The following is a 13,913-nucleotide window of genomic DNA, read 5'->3' as shown; positions in this document are numbered from 1 at the left end:
TAGTCATTTTCTCCTCCCTCCCTCTGTGAAATCAACGGCCTGTTCAACCCAGTTTTGAGTTCTATCCTTGAGGGGACCATTCTGTTTCTCGCAAAGCCACCCCTTTTGTTGATTTTAATTCCTTGTAAGCCAACCCTGTAAGCCATGTTGTCGGTCGCCCCTCCCTCTGTCAGAGCAACGACAAACAATCGTTTTGCGCCCTTTTCCCTGGATTGCCCGAGCAGGAGCAGACGCCATAGCACAGCAAGCATGGAGCCCGTTCAGCTCACTGCAGCAGTTATGACCATTGTAAACACCTCGCACATTATTGTGCAGTTTATGCATAACCAGCACCTCAAAAACCAGGCAAGGAGGCGACAGAAGCGCGGTGATGAGGACGTGAACACACTTTTCTCTAAAACTGCGTTCCCCCGCAATTTGGAGATCATGGTATTAATGGGGAAGGCTCATGCCGTGGAACGCCGATTCTGGGCCCGGAAAACAAGCACAGAGTGGTGGGACCACATAGTGTTGCAGGTCTGGGATGATTCCCAGTGGCTGCGAAACTTTTGCATGCATAAGGGCACTTTCATGGAACTTTGTGACTTGCTTTCCTCTGCCCTGAAGCACAAGAATATCAAGATGAGAGCAGCCATCACAGTTCACAAGCGAGTAGCAATAGCCTTGTGGAAGCTTGCAACACCAGACAGCTACCAGTCAGTCGGTAATCAATTTGGAGTGGGCAAATCTACTGTGGGGGTTCCTATGATGCAAGTAGCCAGCGCAATCATTGAGCTGCTTCTATCAAAGGTAGTGACTCTGGGAAATGTGCAGGTCATACTAGATGGCTTTGCTGCAATGGAATTCCCTAACTGTGGTGGAGCTATTGGTGGAATGCATATCCCTATCTTGGGACCGGACCACCAGGGCAGCCAGTACATAAACCACAAGGGGTACTTTTCATTGGTGCTGCAAGCACTGGTGGATCACAAGGGACCACCAACATCAACGTGGGATGGCCAGGAAAGGTCATGATGCTCACGTCTTCAGGAACTCTGGTCTGTTTAGACAGCTGCAGGAAGGGATTTACTTCCCAGACCAGAAAATGACTGCTGGGAATGTTGAAATGCCTATCGTTATCCTTGGGGACCCAGCCTACCCCTTAATGCCCTGGTTCATGAAGTCGTATACAGGCATCCTGGACCGTAGTAAGGAGCTGTTCAACTACAGGCTGAGCAAGTGCAGAATGGTGGTAGTATGCGCATTTGGATGTTTAAAGGGTCACTGGTGCAGTTTACTGACTTACTCAGACCTCGGTGAAACCAATATTCCCATTGTTATTGCTTTTGCTGTGTGCTCCACAATCTCTGTGAGAGTAAGGGGGAGACATTTATGGCAGGGTGGGAGGTTGAGGCAAATCGCCTGGCCACTGAGTACGTGCAGCCAGACAGCAGGGTGGTTAGAAGAGCACAGCAGGAAACTCTGCGCATCAGAGAAGCTTTGAAAATCAGTTTCATGATTGGCCAAGGTACTGTGTGACACTTCTGTTTGTTTCTCCTTGATGAAAACCCGCCCCCTTGGTTGCCCCTAAATTCTCTGTAAACCACCCGCCCTCCCCACTTCGATCACAACTTGCTTGCAAAGGAAATAAAGTCACTATTACTTAAAAAACATATATTCTTTATTAATTGATTATAAAAACAGGGAGTTAACTCACAAAGTAGCCTGGGTGGGGTGTAGGAGGAGGGTAGGAGGGAAGAAAAAGGCCACTTTAAAACTTCTTGAATGACAGCCTTCTTGGTCTTGGTCTTGTGGCACACAACCACTCCACCCCAGTCTTGCTTGGGCTGTCCACTGGGGTGGAGTGGTTGCGTGCCCGGAGCCTCCTCTTCCCCCCCTCTGCCCCCCCCCACATTCTTGGGCGTCTGTGTGAGGAGCCTATGGAACTTGGGGAGGAGAGAGGACGGTTAAGCAGAGGCTGCAGCGGCAGTCTGTGATCCTGCTGCTGTTCATGAACCTCCACCAGTTGCCGAAGCATGTCCGTTGGATCCCGCAGTAGCCCCAGCATTGTCTCATGCCTCCTCTGATCTTCCTGCCGCCACCTCTCCTCACGTTCATCGGCTATTGTCCTGTACTCTGCTATTGCGTCCCTCCACACAGCTCTGTCAGTGCCGGACGACTGCATGAGCTCAGAGAACATGTCATCGTGCGTGTGTTTTTTTTTTTTTTTACTGCCTTATCTGAGATAGCCTTTGGGACGGAGGAGGGAGGCTTGAAACATTTGCAGCTGCTGGAGGAAAAAAAGGGAGTGAAGTATTTAAAAAGATACATTTTACAGAACAGTGGCTATACTCTTTCATGGTGAACAACACTATTCACGTTACGTAGCATTTTGGCACAAGGTCGCATTTTGCATCTTAAATTGAGTGCCTGCAGCTTTGGAGTTAGAGATCACACACGCAGTGCTGGGCAACAGAATTCGGCTTGCAGGCGGCCACAGAAAGCCATAGTCTTTTGGCTTCTGCAACCTTCAGAACAGCAGCCCCCTCCTTTCCCATACCAAGCAAAGCCCGTTGAGTTGGCCATTTAGTGCTGCGGTTTTCCTGTTAATGTGCAGCAGCAGAAACCAAACTAACCCCCTTCCCCCATCCAATTCTCTGGGATGATTACTTTTCCCCTCCCCCCACCGCCTGGCTGGTATCAGGGAAGATCCCTGCTAGCCAAACGTGAACAGCTCAGCGCCAATTCCCCCTCCCCCCCACCGAGTGGCTAACTGCAGGGAAGAATTCTTTTCAGCCACAGGCAAACAGCCCAATAGGAACGGGCACCTCTGAATGTCCCCTTAATTAAATTCCCCTATTTCAACCAGGTTACCATGAACGATATCACTCTGCTGAGGATAACACAGAGAGATAAAGAATGGATGTTGCTTGAATGCCAGCAAACACCGGGACCATACGCTGCCAGGCTTCGTCATGCAATGATACCAGATTACTTGCTACTAGCATGGCATGGTAAAGTGTCCTACCATGGAGGACGGAAAAAGGCTGCTCTCCCCAGAAACCTTCTGCAAAGGCTTTTAGAGTACCTTCAGGAGAGCTTCATGGAGATGTCCCTGGAGGATTTCCAGTCCATCCCCAGACATGTTAACAGACTTTTCCAGTAGCTGTACTGGCCATGAATGCATCCCAAGTCCTCAGGGCTACTTAATCATTAAAAAACGCTTGCTTTTATAACGTGTATTATATTTAAAAGGTACACTCACCAGAGGTCCCTTCTCCAGCTTCGTTGGGTGGGGAGGGTATTTCAGTCAGGGTGATAAAAAGATCCTGGCTGTCGGGGAGAATGGTGTGCTGTGTGCTCTCCCCAAGCTGCTCCTCCTCATCTTCCCCATCTGCAAAATCCTCAGGCATGGCAGAGAGTACCCCATCATCGGAGTCCATGGACAGGGGTGGGGTAGTGGTGATGGCCCCCCCTAGAATTGCATGCAGCTCAGCGTAGAAGTGGCATGTCTGGGGCTCTGTCCCAAAGCGTCCGTTTTGATTCTTTGGTTTTCTGGTGCACTTGTCTGAGCTCCTTAAGTTTCATGCGGCACTGTTTTGCGTCCCTGATGTAGCCTCTGTCCCTCATGGCCTCTGAGATTTTTTTGAAATATTTTGGCATTTTGTCTTTTGGAACGTAGTTCTGATAGCACGGATTCCTCTCCCCATACAGCAATCAGATCCAGTACCTCCCGTTCACTCCATGCTAGAGCTCTTTTTCGATTCTGGGACTGCATGGTCACCTGTGCTGATGAGCTCTCCATGGTCACCTGTGCTGATGAACTCTCCCGGCCAAACAGGAAATGAGATTCAAAAGTTCTCGATGCTTTTCCTGTACACCTGGCCAGTGCATCCGAGTGCAGAGTGCTGTCCAGAGCGGTCATAATGGTGCACTGTGGGATAGCTCCCGGAGGCCAATACCTTCAAATTGCATCCATACTAACCGTAATTCAAAATGGCGATGTCGATTTCAGCACTAATCCCCTCGTTGGGGAGGAGTACAGAAATCGGTTTTAAGAGACCTTTATGTCAAAAAAAAATGGCTTCGTTGTGTGGACGGGTGCAGGGTTAATTCGGATTTAATGCTGCTAAATCCAACATAAACTCATAGTGTAGACCAGGCCTCAGATAGGACCAAATACCAGTACTCTATTCTGGGCACAAGCCTACTCCTCCATTTTTGTAAAACCATGCACTTGGTAATCATTGTGGCCTTCAGTCTTTGTGGTGGGGTTAAACCCAGCATTGTAGGTATATAACCTAGATATAATTTTCAGCTGAGGTTTGATTGCTGAAGCCAAGCAGTATTTTCACTCTAGTGTCCACCTCTTTCCGCAGCTGCCTGATTGCTCGACAGTGCCATTGCATGTGGAGAGGGCAAGGCCTCCATCTTGCACAAGCTCTGTGACATCCAAAACATTTTGAATAGCATCTTTTCTGTAACAAGCGTAGCCTGAGATCCACAGAGCCATTTTTAACATTCCATAAAATGTTTTGCCATTGGGTTTCTTTTAAGGGCTGTGACAAATCCCCTTCATACACTTCCACAAAACTCCAGACCAGTGGAGTTTCTCTTCACTAGTAAACATACATAGTAGATGTGGGCAGATTACCACTTGCGATATTAAAATGCCAGTAGTGATTCTGGTGGACTCTGCCTATATCTTGTTCCCCTGGATGATGAAGCCATACACCAGCCACCTTGAAAGCACCAAGCAAGGATTCAACTACCAGCTCAGCAGGTGCAGACTGAACATAAGAATGACCATACTGGGTCAGACCAGTGGTTCCTCTAGCCCAGTATTTTGTCTTCCAATAGTGGCCAATGCCAGATGCTTCAGAGGTAATGAACAGAACATGACAGTTTATTGAGTGATCCATCCCCTGTCTTCTAGTCCCAACTTCTAGCAGTCAGAAGTTAAGAAACACCCATACCATCTGGTTGCATTCCTTATCATCTTGACTGATAACCGTTGATGGCCCTATCTTCCATGAACTTATAGAATTCTTTTTTTTTAACCCAGTTATACTTTTGGCCTTCACAACATCCCCTGGCAACCAGTTTCACAGGTTGACTGTGCATTGTGTGAAGAAATACTTCCTTCTGTTTATTTTAAACCTGCTGCCTATTAATTTCATTGGATGTCCTCTGGTTTACGTGTTCTGTGAAAGGATAAATAACACTCACTTTCTCCATACCATTCATGATTTTATAGACCTGTATCATGTCCCCCTTCAGTCATTGCTTTACCAAGCTGAATAGTCCGTCTTTTTAATTGCTCCTCCTATGGAAGCTGTTTCATACCCTTAATCATTTTGTTCCCCTTCTCTGTCCTTATTCTTATGTTCTTATGTTTGCTGACTATAAGCAGCCAGACACAAGGGCCATTACAAGAGCTCAACATGAAGCTATGCAGTTAAAGGAGGCCTTGAAAGAGCACTTTAATGGTCAGCCACAGTAATCAGTTGTGCTGGACTGTTCTCTGGCCCTGAAGTTTTGGGGACTCTGGGAATTGTGCAGTATTTGCTGTACATTTATAATTATTACATTGTGTGTTTCTCTGAACCAGAGTTCTTTGAGTAGTGTCTCTGTGGGTGCTCCACATCAAGGGTGCCTGCACCTTTAATTGGAGATTTTTGGTAGCGGTGCCCATTCAGCCCATGCATGCACTCCACACGTCCTCATGCCCCACACTGAGGCTCTATAGGGCTGCATGAGCTAACCACCCACAGTTCCTTCTCAAGGCCTGTTCTTTCCAATATTTCAGCAATGTACGTTAGTTAGCATATTGTTAGTTACCTCGTAGTGTTTATAGCTGTTGGAACAGGTATTCCCTTTGGTCTTTCTTTTTTTTTTTTCCTTAAAAAGAAAATGGAATAACTTTTTTTTATGGATAAAATTTGTTGATAGTTGTTACAAACTTCCCTTTCTAGAGATTTTTTTTTTTATTTGACTCAGGAATGTCAGGCTTCCCGGTGCCTGTCCTGCCATGAAGCTACTCCAATCAGTGCCTGGCTTTCCAAGTGCTTCCAGTTTGGGTGATTCTTGTATCCCCAGTAAGTGCAATATCTACATGTCCTTCAAGGGTAAATCTCAGAAAAATAGGGAGATGGAGTAAGCTTTACAATCAGCTTCAGATTCAGGGGCAGAGAACCCCCTCTACATAGATCTCCCAGTACCAGTAGTGCCCCGTCCATGTCAAAATCTGTCACCGGCAACCACTAGAGATGTAGGCAATACTGCAGGATCGAGTACATCTATGGTACTGAAGCCCTCAACAACATCTTCCTCTAAGAAGAATGAGGTAAGGAGTACATTCCCAGAAGTCGCCAAAACACAAGAAGGCTACATAGACCTCAGGTCCCAAGGGGAGTTCCATGCAGGCTCCGAGTGATGTTGGTACTTCAACAGTGAAGAGAATCCAGTCATCTAAGACAAACTTGGTACTGAGTTTGGACACCTGTACCAAGAGCATCAGAGACATTATTGAGAAGAGTTCTAAGCCCATCCCTGAAAAACACTTGGTAACGGTAACACAAAAGTCAACTATACCAAAGATGTATGGTACAGATGGGATTGGAGCCAACTCGCTCCCATGCCAAGTGCTTGATACCACCTGAATTGGTACCAAAGCTGTCTTCCACAGGTTCTCAACTGACTCCATCTTTGATACCCATCAATACTGCAAGAATTTAGATACCCTAAGGAACTGATAGTACCTTTTGAGCAGGAGTCTTTTCCTCAGCCAGTCTCCAGTTTTGTATCTCAAACTACCTAGCGCTTATGGCCAAATATGACTTTTTGATCTACGGGCAGATGGCGGATATTGCAGATAAACTACTTCAGCAGCATCATGCCTGCTTCCAAGCTCCTCTACCTGTTTGTTGTACCATTGCCTCTTATTGTATTAATAAAACAATGAAAAGTCAATACCTATGTCCTGCTAACTTGGGGATGGGCTGGGTGCCATCTTTACATTTAAAAGTTGTAAGGAGAAATACGTGCAAACACTTACCCAAGATTCCTTCCCCTTCATCTGGCTCATCCATTGACAGCACTCGCTAGGCTGCAGTGGAGTCTCCAGCAGGTTCATGGCATAGCTGGAGACTCACTCTCTCTCCTGTCCCCACCCCACATTTCCTCTCTCCTCCCCCTCCTGCCTTGCTGTTCATGGCAGGGGTTTCTTTAATACAGTTGGGCCACATCTTAATACAGTTTCTCACATACATTGCGACTACACAAGCCATGTTCACTCACGCTGTCAATCACATAACTTTCCCATGGAAAGTACAATTACTGACATGAACAAGTAATATTAGGAAATCATATATGCATTTTCAGCGTTCTTTATTGCATGATAGCAGCTGGAAACAAGGAGCAGACCAAGCACCATATGACCAGCCATTTTTTTCACAGATCATCATCATATGTTCCACAGACAACAGTCTGGGAGCCACTGCTTCAGTAATTTACATTAGACAAAATTCCTTGAACTTTCAGAGCAGCAGGTAGAAGCACACCAACGTACAAAAAAGACTGAGCTACTTTAGATCACTGGCCTTCTCTACAGGAACTGGAAAATTTAATAAAGAGCTTAGCAAAAAAGCTTTTCTTTGGAGTTTCTCAGAGCAATATGGTTTCTCAAAGCTTGCAAAGGGCTAGCTCTGGTTTCCCTTTGGCAAAAGTGAATATAGTAAACCAAGCTTTTAGTGGAGCGTTTTGTGAAGGGTTTGACACTGGCTGGGAAGGGAATGGTTTTAATTACTTACCTCTAAAGAAGGTTCAACCTGTCTGCACAATGGGGAAACTATTATTGGAACTCCTCAAATGTTTAGAAACAAGGGATGTGGAGAAGAGTAGGTGAAGCCAGGAATGTGAAGTCTGTGGCGTGCAAGATGGTGTTTAAGAATCAGGCCAACACTTACATACCGGACTTGGTGAAAGTTCTTGAACGTATAAGTTCAAAGAAGTTCTTAAGATTGTTTTCTTTACAAAGTCATTTGTGAGAAATTAATCCTGTGATCTTACTGACAGCTGAAAATGTTGACACTCCCTTTAAGTGTCCATTACATTAAATTAAATTACAATGGAAATTCATATGTCACCCACATGGGTCATAAATGAATACATTACGATTGTGCAGTTATAGTTATGACCAAATTCATTCGGAGAGGGAGCACTTAAAAATTAAACTTCTTATCAGTCACATTTTTTTAAAGGGCTTCAACTGTTGTGCTTGCAGTTTTGTGTACCAATTTTTTGCATGCATCCACTTTTATACGTACAAATTCTCGAGATGCACAATCAAAATCTATGTGCAAAATTGTGTGCAGTTTAGCGGTTGAGGTGAAAATTTGGCTATATGTGTTAATAGAGCCATGGCTTCAGAGATGAAAAGTATTTTCCATCATAGAATTGCTGTAGTACAGAAACAGATGGTTTAGTTAACCTTCATCTACCCAAAAAGGAAAAGAGAAATTCTGTTAGAAATTTTCACCAAAATTCATTATACTGAGTTCTGATATCAATCATCATAGTTTACAGATCATCAGTTTGAGAGAGGGCAACACAGTAGGAGGATTTCCCATAAGTGCCTGGGTCTCACAGCTCATTTGAGCATAGGCCTTTGCTTTCCACAGCACTAGCTTACCTTGCTATTCAGTTTTCATGCCAAATCACATTCTAGCCACCTTCTTCATTTTTTTGTTATAGAGGGAACACTTACTGTGAATTTCAGCATCTTTCTTTTCTCTTTGTAGGTCCAAGTTCAGTTAAAAACAAGAAAAAGGGTAAGTTAAAATTCTAATTTAATTTACTTGCTCACTGCAATTACTTCTCTCTAGCAAATGAGAGCTACTTTTGGCTGTGAACTTTCTCTGATCAATATTAATACCGGACAAATGGCATTTTTACTCTTATCAGTCTAGGTCTACCTTGCCTGATATATATAATTTTCCACTTCTGTTGTAGTGATTGCATCATTCAGCAGGTTCATGTTTAGAATGATAAACATTTACTAATTTTTCCCTCTAAAAGCTGGCACATTAGTTTTCAGAGGAGGCAGTATAGGGATGCAGTTGTAATTAGTTGCATAGTAATTAGCTGCATACAAATAATTCCCAAGATTTCATATTTGTAAATGCAGTTGGCTGGGTCATGGGCCAACCTCTCACTGGTTGCTTGTCCTTCATCATGTCATTTTCACTAAAATGATTTTCAGCATAATCTCTGATTCTTAAAGTTTAGTCGGCAATAAGCCTAACTTTTTAGAAAGCATGTCTGTAGGGATATGAGCCAAAGTCCATTGACTTAAGGGCTTTGGATCAGACTCTAATACCACATCCTTCAAGCTGTTCAAAATGTTCCGTGATTTATTTAAAAAGTGCTTATTAAAGAGTTTATCTTATATTAAATAGGTAATTTAGCACTTTAGCCCAGTTGAGCTGCAGTGGTCTATAGTATCTGAGAGCTGCTATTTGTGCAGCCCTCTTTTGAAGTATTTATGTTTCTGCGCAGACTTTCTGTTAGGAATCTAACAAATCAAAACACCTCAATTGCCTACTAGACTCCCTCTCAAAGGTCTGATGTCAGGAAACTGTCAAATGTCAAAGAAGCAGTGCCAGCCTACCTACTGTTACTCTTTCCTTTGCAACCCTTGAAGTATCCTTTTTATGTATTCTGTAAACTCTTGTGTACATTTACAGAACATTGTAAGTTTGAAAAAAATTTGCTGTGTGCAGTACTTGGGTTCCTCCAGATGTGGCCCACATGCTTCAAAGAGAGTGCAGTACTGATCTAGGATGTGATTCAGCAAAGCATTTATTCATGCATTTAAATTAAGCATATGCTTAAGTCCATCCTTCTTCACCAAAGAACTTATACGTGTCCTTAATGTTAAACATATGTATAAGTGTTTGCTGAATAAGGATGTAGGTAAGCATGTGCTTAAAATAGGGTGACCACCTGTCCCTAATTGGGTGGGGACAGTCTCAAAATGTACATTTCAAGTCCTGGTCCCAGGCTGAATGATTCTGGGACAGCATTTGTCCCAGATGCCCTGTGGCACCTCTCAATGCCTGCCTGAGGCTCAAGGCAGCGCTAGCCTCTTCCCAGTTTGGGGGAGGAGCTGAGGTGGGCCTACGTCCCCACTCGCCACAAGCCCCCCCCCATCATTGTGGACAAACAATCTGAAACTGTGGCTGATGCTGGCTACAGGTGAGAACTCTGTCTACGTTTTCTAAGAACGGCGCCCTAATTATTATATTTTCTAAAGACCTAGTTTAAAAAAAAAATCTGAGAACTTAATCCCGCTCATGTAGGATCAGTAGAACTAGATGCCTCATAGGAGTGATAATTATGACATTTGAACTGCTTTGGCGCAGCAGAGGAAGAAATGGTAGTGCTGTATGCATCAATATTTTTCAGTTTCTGTGGTGCTGCATATTTTCCCCCAAAAATTTTTGTTGGTTGGCATGCTCTAAAACAGAAAAAGTCTCAATTCCCCCTGCTTTTAAGAAAGGAAGTGTCTGCATGCTGCCTGATGCGTTTAGCTGAAGACAGAGTTGGCAAGATGGGAATCGAATAATCAAGGCACGCTCTATAAAGCTATTCTGTGGTGGTGTTGGTGATTGTATGAGGACCCTGTGAAATCTAACTAGATTTATGGTATGTGGCAACTCTACGCAAGGCAGTGTCTGCTATGCAGGAGCCATGCAGATGCCATCTACTTAACCATAAGTATCAGCTTTCTCTTTTGGGTACTCTCAGTCAAATACTGAATACTTCCAGGAGTTTTTTGAGAGGATACATCAACACATTTCCATGTTGTGATTTCTTCCCTTGTATGGCATACATGCGTTCATGCTCGCTCGCTCTCTTTCTCAATAACTCTAGCTCATTTCCTGTGCGCAAAGGGTTTCAAGTATGGGTGAAATTCTGCCCAAGAAGGTGGTTTATGTAACATGTTTTGTGGCGGAGGTAGAGCAACTAAGTACCTCATCCCCCCCCACAAGCTGCCTGCTTGCTCTTTTTACCAAATTTGAAGAAAGCTCTTGCCCATCTTCCAGATGCAGCAATTCTCATACATCTCTTCAGCTCTGGAATGATCGCCTCACTAGAGGCTGAATCAAGAGTCCTCACAATTTACTGTACAGCTCTGTTTCTACTTTATAGGTTAGTAAGTTAGATTAACTCCATCGTGGAAAATTCATTGAAATAACTTGATGCACCAATCAAATGCACAGTAAATACCTGCTCATGTGCTGCATCAGAATTACCTGTAATTGTTTTACACCTGAAGTAGCAGAATAGCCCTCTGGGGCAGGATTTAGTTAAAACAGCTGTAATGTGTATTCCCTCTTGATTCCCAAGGCAGAGCAAGGACAGACAGCAGTGAATCTGGCTTAGGTGCACATTTGATCCTGTATTAAGGTAGTCTAGGATAGAGAATGATATAAATCAAAGGAATGTAATAAAAATGCTTTAGGGGAGATGTGTAAAAATTTGAATTTTGATTCAAGGTGATAATTTAAAAAATGTGTAATTATCCTATAGAGGAGAAGAGCTTGGGGACTGAAAGAGTACTCACCCACCTGCCAGCTCAGATTGGGAGAGGAATGCATGCTAATTGGGACAGAAATACTACCAAGAATATACTTTGTCTGCTTTTACACCTTCTGCCCACCCTCCTAAGACATGTACCTTTTCATAAAATAATTTAAACCAAATTTCTGCTTTAAAAATACTACAGTCTAGTTTTTAATTTTCTTATGACTCAAAATACAAGAGCAGGCACAGGAACATGAGGGAGAGAATGCGAGAACTCTAGTATTTCATAAAAGTAGTCAGCTCTGAGTTCTGGATACTAACTTGTACAAGGAGTGGTGTGACTGTCTAACTTCCATTTCAGATAGAGACAAGAAATGAACTTTTGCGCCACCTAATGAAAGAAAAAAACCTGCATGTTCTATCAAACAACTCAGGAGAGGCAGTGTGATCAGTTGTAGGTAGATAGCACAGCAGCTCCGATTCTAGGCATCCTTGTTGTTCACTGCTAGGCAGTGGTATGTGCTTAGGACATACCAAAGAGGGGAGGCCCTTCCAACTTTGTGCTCACCAAAAATAATGACATTATTTCATTTTGCACCATGACATTTGTCAAAGTTCCTTTCCCACTCTGAACTCTGGGTACAGATGTGGGGATCCGCATGAAAGACCCCCTAAGCTTATTTTTACCAGCTTAGGTTAAAAACTTTCCCAAGGCACAAACTTAGCCTTGTCCTTGAACACTATGCTGCCACCACCAAGTGATTTAGACAAAGAACAGGGAAAGGACCACTTGGAGTTCCTATTTCCCCAAAATATCCCCCCAGGCCTTACATCCCCTTTCCCGGGGAGGCTTGAGAATTAACAAGATGTGCACAAACCAGCCTTGGATTTTTAAGACCCAAAAAACCCAATCAGATTCTTAAAAATCAGAACTTTATTAGAAGAATAAAAAAAGATAAGAGAACAACTCTGTAAGATCAGAATGGAAGATAATCTTACAGGGTAATCAGATTCAAAACATAGAGAATCCCTCTAGGCAAAACCTTAAGTTACAAAAAGACACAAAAACAGGAATACACATTTCCTCCAGCACAGTGAATTTACAAGCCAAAACAAAGAAAACCTAACACATTTTCTAGCTAGATTACTTACTAACTTTACAGGAGTTGGAGGGTTTGCATCCTTGATCTGTTCTCGGCAAAAATATCACACGGACAGACAAAAGCCTTTCTCCCCCCGCCCCCTCCAGATTTGAAAGTTGGTCCCCTCGTTGGTCGTTTTGGGTCAGGTGCCAGCGAGGTTGCCTTAGCTTCTTAACCCTTCTCTGGCCAGGAGGGATTTTATAGCACTGTACACAGAAAGATGGTTACCCTTCCCTTTATATTTATGACAACATTGATAGAAGGAAGTCCAGTAACTTCCTTAGAAATAATTCTAGTAGTCTTTATTTCCTGTCCTAAACTACTGTTGTGGTCTGATTAGCAGTTGTTTGTATTCTATCCCAGAGATGGCTGCATTTCCTTGGTGGGTAAAGAGATTTCTATAAGCTTGTAACCCTCTTTAAAATAAGAGTTGCTATAAAAATACTGTATAAGATTTTTTAAAAAAAACTTCATTACAAGGAAATTGTTTACACCAAACTCGGAAAAGTTAGGAAATGCCAGGATTAAAGTTGCACAGACAGCCATAGTTAGGTTTCCTTGTACATATGCATTATTATGGTTTTTACTTATTCCTTTTTTATTTTGATGCAACCACTGCTTCATCCAATATGCAGGCTGGACAGTGCCCAGGGAATGAGACAGCTGTTCAATATTGGTATCCTCATCATGCTGCTAGTAGCCCCTGCCTTGTTTACTGCACATCTTCCAAAGCCTGTAACTAATACTAAATTATTCGTTGCCTCTGTCTTTTTTCTAAAGCATTTATTACAATAGTATCTGAATGCCTGGCAAACATTTATGCATTTATCTCCTGCAGTATTACAGAGCATCCCTATTTTACAGAGGGGGAAACTAAGGGGAAAAAAGACTTATCTTAGGCCACACAGTGAATCGGTGGTAGAGCAAGGATTAAAACTCAGGCCAGCTTGATTCCCAACCCACTGCTCCTTCCTATAGATCACACTACCTTACTGGAAGAGTTGTTGAGTATCCCTAGCTCCAATTGACTTGACTTGTAATTGTGTGTGTTTCGTTTTTCTGTATATCAGGCCTCCAGATGTCTCACCCAGAAAATGAGGGATATGCAACTAACTAGCAGCTACATGCCAGACTTTTGGTTTAAGTGACTTATTCAGGATCACATAGGAAGACTGTGGATGGAATTTAGTTTGTTTGGCATTC

General features: G+C 43.4%; 1 protein-coding gene across 1 annotated transcript in view; it reads left to right on the top strand.

The window, feature by feature from the left end:
• EDA (ectodysplasin A) overlaps window positions 1-13,913 on the top strand; it is a 196,543-nt gene that overhangs the window by 168,321 nt on the left and 14,309 nt on the right. Inside the window, exon 3 of the mRNA XM_038415140.2 lies at window positions 8,781-8,810. Coding sequence (XP_038271068.1) covers window positions 8,781-8,810 — 30 coding nt within the window. The remainder of the gene's footprint in view (window positions 1-8,780; window positions 8,811-13,913) is intronic.

This window comes from Dermochelys coriacea, chromosome 9 (assembly GCF_009764565.3).
Source record: "Dermochelys coriacea isolate rDerCor1 chromosome 9, rDerCor1.pri.v4, whole genome shotgun sequence".
Classification (NCBI taxonomy): Eukaryota; Metazoa; Chordata; order Testudines; family Dermochelyidae; genus Dermochelys; species Dermochelys coriacea.
Note: the sequence above shows the minus strand (reverse complement) of the source record. Positions and strands in the feature narration are given on the sequence as shown.